The sequence below is a fragment of the Dermacentor andersoni genome, chromosome 3 (assembly GCF_023375885.2).
Source record: "Dermacentor andersoni chromosome 3, qqDerAnde1_hic_scaffold, whole genome shotgun sequence".
Classification (NCBI taxonomy): domain Eukaryota; kingdom Metazoa; phylum Arthropoda; class Arachnida; order Ixodida; family Ixodidae; genus Dermacentor; species Dermacentor andersoni.
The window spans coordinates 32,878,223-32,894,864 of record NC_092816.1 but is presented as its reverse complement, the minus strand read 5'-3'; the positions used below and the strand labels follow the sequence as shown (position 1 = coordinate 32,894,864).

The window sequence follows — 16,642 nt, the reverse complement described above, 5'->3', positions numbered from 1 at the left end:
AAGTTCGCGTCACGCTGGGGAAGTCCTTAGGTTAAAAGAACTGGTGAGGCTTACACAGTGCTGCCTGATGGACACGTCCTCTGCTATAGAGGGCTTCCAGATAAGAAGCAGTATGGAGTAGGATTCCTAATCCATAAGGACATAGTGGGCAACATTGACGAATTCTACAGCATTAATGAGAGGGTAGCAGTAGTCGTAATAAAACTTAATAAGAGGTATAGATTAAAGGTAGTACAGGCCTACGCTCCAACCTACAGTCAGGATGATGTATAACTAGATCAGTTTTATGAAGATGTAGAATTAGTGATGATAAAAGTACAAACTCGTTATACTGTAGTAATGGGCGACTTTAATGCAAAAGTGAGGAAAAAGGAGGCTGGTGAACAAGCAATTCGCAACTACAGCGTCGATTTCAGAAACACTAGAAGAGAGATGTTGGTAGAATTAGCGGAAATGAATAAGCTCCGAAAATGAACACCTTCGTCGGCAAGCGTAGCAACAAAATGTGGACCTGGAAAAGCCTTAATGTTGAAACAAGAAATTGATTTCATACTTTCTGCTGATCCCAGCATAGTACAGGATGTAGAAGTGTTACGTAGTGTAAAGTTCTGTGACCGTAGGATAGTGAGGGCTGAGATCCATCTCAATTTGAAAAGAAAAAAGCGAAATTGGTCGAGAACAAGCAGGCCAACATAGAGGGAATAAGGATGAAAGCAGACCTATCCAGGCAAGTACTTTCAAACAAGTATGCAGCCTCAGAACAGCGAGATGAAGATGACATAGAGATAATGAATGAAACCGTGACTGGGCTGACTTCAGAAGCGGAAATTGAAGTGGGAGGTAACGCACCAAAGCAACCAATAGGTAAGCTCTCCCAAGCAATGAAGGACCTAGTAAAGAAAATACAAAGAATGAAAGTGTCCAACTCAAGAGATCAGATAGAATTCGTGGAATTGTCAGAACTGATCAACAAGAAGAAAATAAGGGATATTCTAAATTGTAACGTAAGAAAGACTGAGGAAGCGATGAAAAATGGACGCGGCATGAAATCAATGAAAAGGAAACTTGGTATAGGACAAGCCAAAAAACGTGCATTGAAAGATAAGCAGGGTAATATCGTCTGCGATTTCAAAGATATAGTAAAAGCAGCGGAAGAATTCTATACTGACCTGTACAATACCCAGTGCAGCCACGATACCTCCTTTCGAAGTAGTAATGAACAGGTTACAGAAGCTCCTTCTATAACTAGCGATGAAGTTAGAAGAGCCTTACAAGACACGAAACGGAAAAGAGCGGCAGGAGAAGATGGACTACCGGTCGATTTAATCAAAGATAGAGGAGACATAATGATTGAAAAACTAGCAGCCCTTTGTACGAAGTGTCTATCAAAACTTCAAGGGTCCCAGAGTACTGGGAAAATGCCAACATCATACTACGAGGTGTGACACAAAAGAAACGAGACTAAGTGTGTAGCTTGAAAAAAGATTGGAGTTGGCAACAACTGTTTTGCTTACGTCATCCCACACACCTCCTCTTTTCATGCGCCCAGTTTCGACGGAACCAGTCACGCCAGTTGGAAGTGCTGCGTCATTGAGTGAACACGTGCAACTGCCTTCTGCCGGAAAAATGTCTGATGGAAAAACCGAACAGCGAATCAACATCGAGTTTCTTGTGAAACTTAAGAAATCATCCACGGAAACATTTCAAATGTTAAACGAGGCTTATGCAGATGAAACTTTGTCTCGTGCCCGTGTGTTTGAATGGCTTAAGCGGTTTTCAGGGGGAAGGGACAGTGTGGAAGATGATGAACGTGCTGGGCGCCCAAGGTCAGCGATTACAGAGCAAAACATTGCCAAAGTTCGTGATGTGATCCGTGGTGACCGAAGATTAAGTGTTCGTGCAGTGGCGCAGTTGGTTAACTTGGATAGGGAAGCTGTTCGGCGCATTTTAACGGACGAATTAGGAATGAGGAAGATTTGTGCGAAGGTTGTTCCAAAAGTTCTCTCCGATCACCAAAAACAGTGCCGTAAAGACATGCGTGTGGACATGTTAGAACGCATTGCAAACGAGCCAAATTTGTTGGAATCTGTTGTAACATGTGATGAGACATGGGTTTTTACCTATGACCCAGAAAGTAAGCGCCAGTCAATGCAGTGGAAGTCTCCGGGATCCCCACCACCCAAAAAAGCACGCATGTCAAAATCAAAATTCAAGGCAATGTTGTCTTCTTTGACATTAATGGAATTCTAATGATTGAGTGGGTTCCCAGAGGTCAGACTGTTAATCAACACTACTACATTGAAGTACTAAAAAGACTTCGTGAAAATATTAGGAAGAAGAGGTCACAGTTGTGGAGTGATGTATGGCTGTTGCACCAGGACAGTGCACCCGCTCACACGGCCCTATCTGTCAAGCAGTTACTGACCAGCAAGAACATTACTGTGATGAGGCATCCTCCTTATTCACCTGATTTGGCTCCACGCGACTTTTTTTATTTCCTGAAGTTAAATCTTACTTAAAGGGAACCCATTTTACCTCACTTGAAAAGGTTCAGGCAAAAGCAGAGAATCTCCTGAAGGGCCTTCCAAAAACCTCGTTCCAGAACTGTTACCAGCAATGGCAGCACCGAATGCAGAAGTGTGTGAATGCTGAGGGGGACTGCTTTGAAGGTGATAATGTCGCAGAGAACTGACTCAGTAAGTACGATAAGTTACTGGACCAGTCTCATTATTTTTGTGTCACACCTCGTAATCCACAAAAAGGGAGACGTTAAAGAACTGAAAAATTATAGGCCCATTAGCTCAATTCTAGTATTGTATAAAATATTCACCAATTTTCAATAGAATAAGGGAGACACTTCACTCAAGCAAGAGAAAAGGCAAATTTCAGGAAAAGATACTGTACAATGGATCACATTTCTGTTATCAATCAGGTAATAAAGAAACTCTGCAGGGAACAATCAGCCTCTCTATATGGCTTTCATAGAATACGAAACGACATTTGATTCAGTAGAGATACCAGCAGTCATAAAAGCATTACGTAATCAAGGAGTACAGGAGGCTTACGTAAATATCTTGGAAAATATCTACAGAGATTCCACAACTACCTTATTTCTCCACAAGAGGTATCGGCTTGTACTAAGCAAGCAAACATGTGCAATAATACGGATAGCCTCCGTTTGCCCCCAAGATAAGCACGAAAAAGCCTGCTTGATATAATGCAAATGTATACTCGGTTAAATACCTCCAACCGTATTCCTTTATACGAATACTACGTATGCGGCTCCTGGCGTTGCTACTTTTCTGTCTTTTATCTGCGCACACTGGACGCAATGTTTTAGTACGTTTCAAGCAGCACAAGAGTCACGCAAACACGCCTTTCCCATGACCCAGCTGTAGAGGCAAACATGGAACATGGACATGGAACACTCATTTTACAGGTATTAGCAAAAAGCTACGTTCAGGGTCCTGTCTTCTGTATAACTCCAGATACCTGTTCCCGTTTTCTGTCCGGAAAGTCATTGTTCACGCACTTGTGTACAGTTATCTTAGATACGGAATTACCATATTTTATCACTGTTCATTTACATGGCGCGCAAAATTGAATTCTATTCTGAAATCTGTTCTTCGCAACGTTGCATACAATGAGACCATTCCTCCTAATACTAACCTATTTTCCTTTTTGCAGTTACCTTCATTTGAAGCATTATTTTTTCAAACTGTGGTGATAAAACATTTTTGGAACAGTGATTTTCTTTTTCCGTTGATTCCTGCCAGACCACTGAGGCACCATAATACGTTCACTACCCCGCGGTGTTATACCCGTTTTGGTCGTTATACCAGAGAATATTATGTTCCTAACGTTTTTATTTCTTTACCCACTGAACTGTACTCTATCTCATCAAAACGGACACTCAAGCTGTACCTCAAAACTAATTATTCTTCTGCTTAGTTGTCATTCACTAGAGCCCGTCCTATAGTTTCGATTAGTCTCGTTTGGTCTAGATTGGTGTGTATCCTTGTCTGTTTCACTTTGTATCTTTTCTAGCTTGCGTTTGCTCGTAGCTAACGTTTTGTTTGTGGTACTTTGCTTTTGTGTTGTAGCCTCCTTTTTCGTTGTAGTTTGCTTTTTGTAAATTGCTTCTGTTTATACAGGAGAGCACGTTGTTGGGCGAGTCGGTCGTACATACTTAAGGAAGGGAACTGCGCTAAAAAAGACACGGACGAGTAATGACATGGACGGGCGCAAACTCGCGACTGATTTTTTTCAGAAGGAACATGAATATATATATACCTAGATTCTTACGCAATCATTGCCTAAGCGCACATGCCAAGAACGTTCTCTCTTTCTTATACAAAATGATACTAGGGTCGCTTACGCATTCATCACCTGACTTATCAATGTAAAAAGCCTCTGCGAGTTCACGTGCTACCTGGTTATGACTGCGCCTTAAGATTTTGGTTCTAGCCAGCAAAGGCTGGCATGCTTTATCAGGCGTAGCCAAAGGGCATGCGCCGCAATGCAAGGCCAAATTTGACCCTTTTCCGTTAACCATAGAAAGCTTGTGTTCCCTTAGTCGTTCATTTATACAACGGCCCGTCTGGCCAATGTAAACTTTTCCACATGTCAGGGGAATTTCATACACAGCCCCGACCGAACACCTGACAAACTGGGTGGCGTGACGTTTTGTGCAGTCTCGCACGCATTCCTCGCCGGAGACAATCCGGGGGCACAAAGAGGCCAACTTGCGCGGGGCAGAAAATACCACCGGCACACCGTAGCGATTGGCTACATTCTTTAGGTTGTGGGAGACCCTATGAATATAGGGGAGAACCGCCCTTTCTTTTGTGCCCTTTCTTTTGTGTTTCCCCGTCAAACTGTAATGTACCTACTTTGATAAGCTCCATTGTGTCTGCGACCTGCCGTGCCCGTTTTTTCGGCTATTGCCTCAAAAAGAATTTAGTACCGATAGAATTCACAGCTCTTTTTGGCCACGTGTTACCGTCTGTTGGTCATTTAAAGCGCCTCTGCAAAATATTGAGATCGGAGCTATGGCGCCAAATCAGGCTTTTAAATCACTGGCTGCGGTTGCTCGCCTTTAGCACAGACTCCGAGTGGATAGGTGAAGCCAGGTTACAGTCCTATCGGCGACAGACTTCCCAAGCGGTCGAATTTTGGTGGGGGTGCCTTTTGCTGCGGCTTCCGAAGGGCAGGCCTAGAGAAAAAAGTCTTGGCTGTGCGATTTCTCTGCTGGCCGACACGGTACTACCACCCAAAGTAGCCGATGTGCTAAAGAAAGGACCTAAGTTCAGCATGGAGCCTAATGTGCCAGCGCACGAGTTGCTGTCGTTGAATCGACAAGTGGCGCGCAAAACTGGTGAAGAGGACCGTGAAAGGTGTCTTCTTGATGGGGTCGAGTGCCTACTGCGTACGGCCACCAAAACTCAAGTGTCTGCGTGCCTAAGACATTCAACTGTGGAAAGGGACGCCGAAGAAGTCGTCTCTTTCTTCAAGGAACAACAGCTGATGCTTCTACAGGCGGACAAGGAGGGAGGATTTGCCGTGCTACCAAAGGGGATGTTTCACGACAAAGCCGTTGAGGCCGTCGGAAGGAACTTTGTCACCAAAAACGTGAAGACTTCCAAGGTAAAGGCTCAAGCCATAGAACTGTGCAAGGACTTGGCTTTAGATAGACTTTCAAGAGCTGTTAACAACTGTAAGCGCAATAGCCTAGAACTGTTTTTTACCGTGAAGACGCACAAAGATGACAAGCCGTTCCGGTGTATTGTGAGTGAAAGGGATACGTGGCAACGAGAGATTAGCTCTTTTCTCCAAAAGTGTTTAAGGAATTTAGTTATACAAGACCCTTTTGTTGTGAAGAATTCAGGTGATGTGGTTTCTTTCCTACAGGGTTCCTCATCTTTAGGTTACGCTGTCTCTTTTGACATAGAAAACCTGTTCTTTTCTATACCGCATGAGGACCTATTTTGTGCAGTTAGGTCTTGCATCGACGAAAATGGTGTAGTAGATTTTCAGAATACTAGCGGCCTAACCGTGGACAATTTCATGAAGCTACTAGAATTTTATCTTGAGTCCACTTTTGTAACTTTTGACAACCGTTTTCATGTTCAACGTCAGGGCATTTGCATCGGGTCTTGTGTGGCACCGGTACTGGCTAACATTTTCCTGGCCAGCATTGATCGTGATCTGGTGTATTATTTGGACGACAAGATAGTTCTGAGAGTTTTTAGATACGTGGACGACTATTTGGTGATTTTTATGAAGCAACCCGGTTTGACGCACACGGTTACCGTGCAAGAGACCTTATCTGTCTTTAAACGACACGGGAGGGGTCTAACCTTCACCCACGAATTACCTGAACAGGATAGATTGCAGTTTTTAGATATTAACATCACTTTAACACCAGATCACACGTGTTGGATGTACTCACCACGAGCCCGGAAAGACCTGTTGCCTTTTGAGTCCGCTCATTCTAAGACGGTAAAACGCGCCATTGTTATGCTGTGCCTGAAGGAAGCCCTGCAGAAATCATGTGATCACCTGGTAAAGGACAGCCTCAACAATCAGATTGGCAGGTTACAGAAGGCTGGTTTTCCCGTTTCCGTCGTGGCTGCTGTGGCAGAGAAGCTTCTGCAAGGCTTGAAACCTAGAACACCTCGAGAAGGTGGCGGTCAACCGAAGACCAGACCGGCGGTTCTCCCCTATATTCATAGGGTCTCCCACAACCTAAAGAATGTAGCCAATCGCTACGGTGTGCCGGTGGTATTTTCTGCCCCGCGCAAGTTGGCCTCTTTGTGCCCCCGGATTGTCTCCGGCGAGGAATGCGTGCGAGACTGCACAAAACGTCACGCCACCCAGTTTGTCAGGTGTTCGGTCGGGGCTGTGTATGAAATTCCCCTGACATGTGGAAAAGTTTACATTGGCCAGACGGGCCGTTGTATAAATGAACGACTAAGGGAACACAAGCTTTCTATGGTTAACGGAAAAGGGTCAAATTTGGCCTTGCATTGCGGCGCATGCCCTTTGGCTACGCCTGATAAAGCATGCCAGCCTTTGCTGGCTAGAACCAAAATCTTAAGGCGCAGTCATAACCAGGTAGCACGTGAACTCGCAGAGGCTTTTTACATTGATAAGTCAGGTGATGAATGCGTAAGCGACCCTAGTATCATTTTGTATAAGAAAGAGAGAACGTTCTTGGCATGTGCGCTTAGGCAATGATTGCGTAAGAATCTAGGTATATATATATTCATGTTCCTTCTGAAAAAAATCAGTCGCGAGTTTGCGCCCGTCCATGTCATTACTCGTCCGTGTTTTTTTTAGCGCAGTTCCCTTCCTTAAGTACTTCTGTTTATAGCTTGCTAACCATGCTTTATTTTCATTTTTTTTAGTACTTGTCGCTGACTGCCGAGTACAGCCCGATAAGCCTCCATGGCTTGGGCTGACCGGTTTTTTGAATGTGTACTATTTTCATGAAATAAAGGATATTATTATTATTATTATTATATTACATAGTGATATCTTCATAAATCTTCTCCTTCAGAAAGAAATGAACTTTCAAAACGCGTTATCGGGATTTAGTGTCAAAAATGCGTTCTACTTAAAGTTCAAAAAGAGTTTAGAAGCACGTTCACATGTTCACGAAGCCAGCTAGCTATATTTTGTACGAAAATGTTGGTGCAGATGAAACAAAACAAGATCGTAACTAAATGACCTGCATTTCGTAATATGCCATCTGGCGAAAAACTGCCACAATAAGCAGCGACAAGTGATAAAAAAAAAGAATGTAGGGCGCACCAGGCTTCGAACATGCTACTTCGCGCTAGCGGTATCAGCGCTTCCCATCTGGTGCCGTTCAAAGCGCTCGGAATCAGCTCGACCGGCTGCTGCAGGCAAAAACCAGGCTTGTATATCTGCCATGGTAAATTCCGCGACCTTGTTAAGAAAACTGCGATTTTGGAACGACTTTTTTGCCATTTCAAGAATTGCTGCAGCAACCTGCTGAAAGCTTAGTCATCGAAGTTGATAAATCTCCGCGAATATACCATTCGATGCCATAGCTCCATCGCAAATCCCTTTTTGCTAGCCAGGAAAGCCTCCTAATTTGTGTACCATAGACTCCCAATTTTCCATAAACTCTCATACTTCAAACTTCGCCCGCAATTTGTAACAGGTTTTAGGCCGTAACTAATGGTGGTAATTAATGGCCTTAAGTAATGGTGCTTGCATGAGATGTGAGGCTAGGCGCGTGGAGCCTATTTCCATGGGGATATATTAAAATATGGCTTGTATGATTAGTTATCTGCTAAAAACGACGCTCTCCCATAGAAAAAGCGCATGTTTGCAGGAGCAGCCGCTAAAGGCGCTGTTCGACGATGTCCCTATGGACATCGCCCTGTGTAACCACAGGACAAAGCAATAACAGTGAAGGGGAAGAGAAATGCAGCCATAATGAAGCACAGAGCGCTATGTGGATACAATAGGTACGAGGTCCTCCGAGGTATGTGGAAGGGTGTAATGGTTCCAGGACTTACTTTTGGAAATGCGGTTGTTTGCTTTAAATCAGGGGTACAATCAGGACTCGATGGGAACCCAAGGTCAGTGGGTCGCCTCGCATTGGTCGCTCACGGGAAGACTACAAATGAAGCTATGCAGGGTGGTATGGGCTGGACTAGTTTTGAAGTGAGGGAAGCTCGCAGTAAAATTGAGTATAAAGAACGACTGAGGAATATGGAAGAAAGTAAATGGGCTGGGAAAGTGTGGAGGTATCTGTACAGGAAAAACATTGATTCACAGTGGAGGAAAAGAACTAGGAAGCTTACCAGCAAGTGTGCGGCCTGTAGGGTGGGCAACACATCAACAAAGAACGTCAAGCGGAAAGTCAGAGAGGCCGAAATAATCTCATGGGTGGCGGCAATGGAAAAGAAACCTGCCATGAGTAACTACTTAAGAGGAAGAAACGAAATCAGGAAAGAAACAATTTATGATAACTCAAAGGGAAGCTCATTACTCATTACTTTTCGAAGCGAGATCGGGATGCCTTAGAACACACGCCTAGAAAGCGAGATATAAGAAGGAAGAAGAAGCATGAGCTTGCTGCGGTAAATGTAGGGAAACTATGGAGCATGTTTTATTAGAATGTGAAGACGTCTACCCAGTGGTCGATTTATGCACCATTGGCCTCCTTGAAGCCCTTGGGTTCAGCGAGAGCAGTGTAAACGTAAACATTTCCGCAATAGGGATTAGGATTAGAGGCGATTGGAGGATTGGTGGAATAAAAGTAGGCAAACGACAAAAAACGGAGACGTACAAAAGCACAGTTCGCAATAGGGGATAAGAAAATTTGGTTGTGGTACTTCATAGTGTTTTTTTTAATTGTTCAACCTAGGTAGGACATTAGGCAGTATAATAGCAAGAGCTTGGTGGCGCAACAGACCGCCCCGTTCCAAAGGGGGACGCTCATAACATCCATCCATCCATCCTTCCTAATGCCTGGTCATGATTGAAACAAAGGCAATAAAACGAGCGTCCGTGAATTCTATTTCTGAAACTTCGCCTTGCGACCGCCTTCTCCGCTTGCGTTTCGTTTGTATAAAGACGCACAAGTGCCGTAACGCATAATCTGAATAGTGCCACATGCCGAGAAAGCGCAGTGACTTAGAGCTGCTCACTGGTAAAAAAAGCGCTTACGATACATCTGACGCTTTCGTGTCTTTCCTATGCAGGCTTTTACCCTTGGTATGAAGTACATGTCTTCGTTAATTGACGCCTTCATTCACTCGTACGCCCTGTCGGCCGCTTCTAGCGAAAAGTCTCGAGCTGGCTTGTACACCAAGGTGAGTATATGCTGGAGATATGTTAACACATGTGACGCCAGAAAAGTAGCAGCGCTGTTGCCGTCGCTTCCCGCGCAAGCAAAAAAAAGAAAAGAAAAGAAAAGAAAAGAAAAGAAAAGAAAAGCTTTTCAGTCTGTCTGCTCCTTTCGCTCTGGCCAAAACATGGTCGTTCATCTGTTAATATTGTTACGTAGAAAGACGCCGACGAAAAGCTATACACAAGTATATTTACAAGGCAATACGACGCACTTTGCCAAGAGGCAACAGCCCGCGCTAGCCTCTAATCGTCGTCGTCGTTTTCACCCTGCTCGTCTCTTTGTCATCGCAAATACTGTTCCGTAGCACTACCCCCGGCGGCAAAAGCGCCGTCCCGGAGCGACTAAACGCCGGACTTGGAAGCAGTGAAGTAGGCCTTGAGCCTACTGACGTGCACAACATCACTAGATGCCAGTGTAGAGGACGGGGTTGAATGCATAGGAGCAATTTCATATGTCACAGGCGTCACCTGGCGCAGCACGCGGTAGGGCCCTGTCTGTGTATCGCGAAAGGAGCTTCTCTGAAAGTCCGACGTGACGAGAGGGCGACCACAGGAGCACGAGCGCACCATGCGAAAACTGTACGTCACGGTGGCGGGCGTTGTACTGACGCTGCTGAGTGGTTTGCGAGGCCGTCAGTCGAGCACGGGCAAACTGGCGTGCATGGTCGGCGAGGGCGATGGCGCCGCGGGCATACTCGCTTGTTGAGATCGCAGCAGGAGGAAGTGCCGTGTCTAGGGGCAAGGTCGGTTCGCGACCGTACAGCAGATAAAATGGAGAAAAACCGGTGGTGTCGTGCCGGGAAGAATTGTACGCAAATGTGACGTAAGGAAGGGTAATGTCCCAGTCGTGGTGGTCCTTGGAAACGTACTTGGACAGCAGATCGGTAAGAGTACGGTTTACCCGCTCTGTCAGGCCATTGGTTTGAGGATGGTATGAGGTAGTCAGCTTGTGTTGAATGGAGCAGGAACGCACAATGTCGGCGATAACTTCCGAGAGGAAGTTACGACCACGGTCAGTAAGCATCTGTCGCGGGGCGTCATGAAGTAAGATAATGTCACGCAAAAGAAAGTCCGCGACGTCAGTGGCGCAACTGGTAGGGAGAGCCCGCGTGATAGCGTATTGGGTGGCGTAATCAGTTGCGACGGCTACCCATTTGTTCCCAGAGGATGACGTGGGAAAGGGACCGAGGAGGTCTAATCCAACACAAAAGAACGGTTCCACAGGGACGGTGATCGGCTGGAGATGACCGGCAGGTCATGTCCAGCCGATCATGATAAGTCCTCACAACGTTATAGATCTAGATAATCATAGATAAATCCTCATAACGTTATAAGCTAGCGGTAACTTCTAACTGCCGAGCGTGCGGAGAGTATTCTCCTATGGCTTCTGTCGGTGATGCACTGTAAAGGACATCTCCCGGCAACCGTGTATAGCCTCGGAGGAAAGAAAGAGATTACGAGAGAGTATGATGTCGGGTACATAAGCCTGCTTGCTTGCTTCACTGTCCAAACATTTCTTACATAATCTAAACGAATGCCCTGCTAAATTCTATTTCTTTTTGTACTTTTAAATTAATTAATACTCATTCCATATGACTTTCCTGATTTTATTTCAACAGCTACTTCTACGCTATTCAATGCATATTCCATAGATATTCGGAAATGTATGCTCCATATTAATTTGGAATAATCCACCCATTTCTTGGCCAGCCTCCCATCGTGGGTAGGAGCCGTACGTGTGACAGGCTACAACAACAACAACAACCAAACCTAGGCTAGTCAACCTGCTCTGACGCCACGCCTACCTCGCTTGAACACAAAAGTTATGTGATTTACATGCCAATGGCATGATATGAATATGACGCACACCATAGCAGGGATCTACGGATTTTCACCAACTGCGGCTCTTTTATACGTGTTTCTGAGTGTAAAAGTACACGACCATTTTCTTAATCTCGCCGCTTTTGAAAAAGAGCCGCCGTGGCCGCCGATCGAACCACCGACCTTGAGCTCAGCAGCGCACCGCTATATATGGCCAGTGAGCTACCGTAGCCGATTCCCTCCCTGGGTTTCTATCTGAGCGTTGACTCTTGGGAAATAAACCTTCCGTGGTTGTTGAATCTTTCAAGGCATTGTTTGGTTCGCGGCAGCACTTTGTGAAGCCCTCGTGACGATCGGCCGGCTCCATCCCCTTTTCGCTCAGCTCTACGCTGTACATATACATCGAGCAATCGACAATAAATTACCGCTTCCCTCACTTGGCGAGGGCATAATTCCTACGAGCGAATCTGTTATATATGGCGTCGCTGTCACTTACAGCCCCATTGGTGGCAAGGGCTGGGCGAGCGCCGGATGAAGAAAAAGAATAGACTAAACGAGGTCAGGAACCGTGGCGTCTCATCTGTATTTCTATCGTCTTGCAGGTACACGTTTATCTCTGAGTGTGACTCATCAAACGTATCAAAAGAGATGAAAGTGACCTGGTCAACGGCCAAGCAGAGCAAGCGCGAGCACCAACAGTAGTCTTCTTTCATGTCTTTTGCTGGCGTCCGTTTTGTCACTACAATCCCCCCCCCCCCCCCCCGTGTCTCCCACCCACCCTGGCACGAAGAACGAGCCAACCTAAGGGCAAAAAGGCGACTTAACGAAACGGTGGTACTGGCAGATCGTAGAGCGGTTTCAGCCGTCCGACGCGAACTGTTTCGCGGTCGCCGCGCCGTTATTCCGTAGAAGACTGGAGGGGCTCGATGACGTAGCTGACCGAGGACGCCTGACGTAGAACACCGTCATAACTAGGCAGCAGCTTTGTGGAAAGGCAGGGCGCGCAGAAGAGAACGCGTAGCCACACCAATGTAACTGGTGAATATGACGATGAAGAGGTCGGGGCAGTCTTTCTTGGCAGGCCTGGTCTTGCATGGTAAGTTTGCGCACGAGCTGGTGAGATTCCTCAGCATAGGTGAAGACTTCAGATGTAGTTATGGATTCCGAGACATCAGGGTGATATGGGAAGTTGTTTCCATGGAGGAGGAAGGCTCATGGCCGTAAAGGAGGAGGAACGGGTAGAATCCTGTGGTAGACTAAGCGGCGCTGTTGTGAGTATACGTAACAGAGGGCAATATCTGGTCTCAATTGGTGTGGTCAATGGAAGCGTGCATACCAAGCATGTCGCCTAGTTTTCATTTAAAGCGCTCAGTCATTGTATTGGTTGGGAGATGATATGCGCTGGTAGTGCGATGGACAATGTTGCCTTCACGTAGAAGGGCTTCTACGGCGTCGGAGAGGAAGGAACGTCCGCGATCGCTCAGTAGCTCATTAGGCGCTATTAGAACTTGGAGCGGTCGTATAGTTGTCGGGAGGACCTTGGGGCGACAGGACTAGGCGAGCAGGATTTATTTTCAGGATTTACATTTAAAACAATATACATTGGCAGTCTAGCGTGACTCCCATATGGAGCCCGGAAGACTAACCTACAGCAAACAGCTTACGAGCACACAGCTCACTAGTACATTTCTAGCATGACAACGAGCACTCAGCTCCCGACGACGAGCACGACACGAGCTCACTCTAGCAGCCGGCAATCGCTGCTTATAAGCCCTTGGTCCCCCCTTGAGTCCCAGTGGACGGAAACGTTCGTCCAGTCATCGTTCGACGTCACCGTTCGACGTCACCGTAGATGACCCGCCCTTTTGGAGGATGAGGGCTGTCATACACGTGCCGCACATACACACAGGTGAAAAGAGTACGGAGCCGACGTCAGAGGGCTTCGTAGAACTCTGCTCCGTCAAGGGTGGCGCTGCCGAGTACCACATTCCTGAGCTGACCGCGCGCCACGTGGCTGCCGGTCATCCGCAGTTCTCTGAAGTGCGCCCCTTCTGGTTGGATTGGAACACGTGCAGCGGGCTGAAAGCTGGCACGTTGCCACCCCGTCCGGCCATTCCTAACAGCGCACATTACCCAAGAACCAGTCTATGGAGAATGAACAAGGTTAAAAAATTAAATTATGGGGTTTTACGTGCCAAAACCACTTTAGCGGAGGACTCCGGAAATTTTGATCACCTGGGGTTCTTTAACATGCACCTAAATCTAAGCACACGGGTGTTTTCGCATTTCGCCCCCATCGAATGGCCGGGATTCGATCCCGCGACATCGTGCTCAGCAGCCCAACACCATAGCCACTGAGCAACCATGGCGGGTAAAAAACAAGGTTGACTTCGCGTGATGTGGCAGACGGAAGCGCTGAAGTTTAGGCGTATCGCGTGAGGTGGTCCACAGCGACGGTGACGCAGCGGCTGCCATTTGGAGTATTCGGGAGGGGCCCGTACAAATCTATTCTGATGCGGTCGAAAGGCCGGGCGGGATAAGGTATGGGGTTGGAGCGGCCCACTGGTCGGGTAGGCGGGCTCTTGCGGCGTTGGCACTGGGACCATCAGTGGTACATTACACGCCAGTAGTACCGAAGCCGTAGGCGTGTATAGGTATTTAATACTCCGGTATGGGTGCATTGTGGGTTCGCATGAAGAGGCACAGATGTCGGAGCGTAGACTGCGAGGAATCACCAGCAACCATTTACGGTCATCAGATAAGTAATTGCGGCCGTACAGAAGCCCATCGCGGATAAGTGCTTTATTGCTTAATGCTTTAAGGAGTAGTTCGGGTTTTGAACCGCCGCAACCGTTCCGGCCTTCGCCTGGACCCCGACCATTCAATGGGAGCAGTGGATCCAGGCGTCCCAGAATTACATGGCGGCATCGGGCTCCTATTTGAGCTGCCTGCAAAACGTCATAAAGGGATCCTTCTCAACTGCTTGGGCCTGGAAGCATAACGTAGCTTTGAATGCAGCGAAGCGCCCGCCTACTACGGTAACAAGCAGCGCAGGCGTGACATCTACCAGCCATGATGAGAGTGACAGCGCCCTTGCGGTGTTGGAAGGACACTACAAGAGAACAGTAAACATCACTTAGCGCGTCATCGTTTCCGTCCGCGAGCTCCAACGGGAGATGAGGCTGCGGACCGATTATTTCACCGCGCCACGAAGACTCGTAGCATCATGCGATTTCGGTGATTTGACTGACGACATGATACGCGACCACAGCTTTTAAAAAATCTATTGGCGACTTCTTACGTGAATGCCTTCTGCTGGAAGAGTCTTTAGTGTTTTCTCATGCATTTCCCATTACTGGGCAACATGATCAGGTGTGCACAGGAGGCAAAGAACTCTCACGAACGAAAGCGCAAGTTCATAGCTGAGAAGATACGATCGCTCCAAATCAAAGATGGAAAAACTGTAGCAAATGCACATTGTCAGGATTGGGGGCTCAATCCCATCGCTCGAGATCCGTTGCCAAGATTGGAGTCCGGCATGAATTCGAAGGTAGCTGGCCCATGCCGTCGTCCAACTTAAACCCGCTGAGGACGTTGATGAAGGGAAGAACTGCTTCTCATCGAGAACGAGGAAAATGGGTTTATTTACAGAAATTAAATCAGTCTAACATGACTGCTTAAGAAAAAGAGTGTCAGTCCAACATGACTGCTCAAGAGAAAGTGTGTCAGTCCAACCTGACTGCACGAGAGAAGTGTGTCGAGCCTCCGCCCAACAGCCGTTTTTAAACGCTCGGTCCTTCGGCGATACAAGGCAGCGAATGTTCGTTTCGTCATCGCAAAACTAGCCGCCTCCTGCGACAAGGTGACGCACATACACACGCAAACACACAGGTGCGAAGGACTGAAGCCGACGACAGAGGCGAGTCGTTCCGGGAAGCTCGGAGACATCCTGAGTAGCTCGTTGTCCCGCCGCGGCTTGCTCATGCGTAGCGAAATCAGGTTCGCGCCGGGGACCTCGGGTACAATAGTTCGTCAGTCGAACCCGTTTCGTCACAACGGAGATGGGGCTCGTGGATGGGGGCGGTTTTCAGCACAAAGCCCGCTTCTTCGAACGCAGTCTTGCTGCAGCGACGGAGAGTGGGGGATGCTCGCCATTCTTAACAACATGCCATAAGACGCAGACTAATATATGCTTGAAAAAGAATCTTACTGCCGTGGCTTAACGGAGCACCTTGAAAATAGCCCTCAGTATATAAGTCTAAGAAACACAGGTGCCGCCAACGTAAAAAAAAATGATAATTTGGAATCTGTGCGCAAGCCTTCAAGCACGTCCTGAAAATAAAGTTAGACTTGTCGAAGAAAGTTACTATAACACGTTTGGCTCGGACTATCATACTGTGTTTGCGACATCTGGAGCTGTATGAAAAGAATTTATGCATTGTCCGTAACTGAAGGGAAATATTTGTATTTGTTTAACGACATGGTTTCATCGGTTTCAATACTGGCCGGTGATACTTTTCTGCTGCCTATCTTTTGAGGTCTACATCCGTACAACTTTTTGACTACTCCAAGGATGCTTCATTGCTATGTTCTCATTGCACGGCCAGTGTGCTTCTGTTCTACTCCACGTTGTACCTGGCGGAACAGCCGTTCCTGGCCTAAAAATGGCATTGCGGCTCTTGATATGCGCAGGCAAAAATCGTATTTTAATGCAGAGCTCTCTCTCTCTCTCTCTCTCTCTCATGACATGAATATGGAGGGTTCGTCACTCAGATGTCTTCTAGTGACGCGAGAAAATTCCCTGCCTCATGAATTGCGTTCTACGTTTGAACAATTGTACGCAAAACAGCTAGAAGCTGTCAAAGGGTTTACGCGAGTTCATGCGCCTGTGCAGCCAGTGCAGCCAGCGCATGAGCAAGCTCCACTAGGC

At 46.9% G+C, this 16,642-nt stretch overlaps 1 protein-coding gene across 1 annotated transcript in view; it reads left to right on the top strand.

The window, feature by feature from the left end:
• The window catches only part of LOC126520735 (uncharacterized), a 168,536-nt gene that overhangs the window by 106,981 nt on the left and 44,913 nt on the right, over window positions 1–16,642 (top strand). Inside the window, exon 12 of the mRNA XM_055064855.2 lies at window positions 9,744–9,854. Coding sequence (XP_054920830.1) covers window positions 9,744–9,854 — 111 coding nt within the window. The remainder of the gene's footprint in view (window positions 1–9,743; window positions 9,855–16,642) is intronic.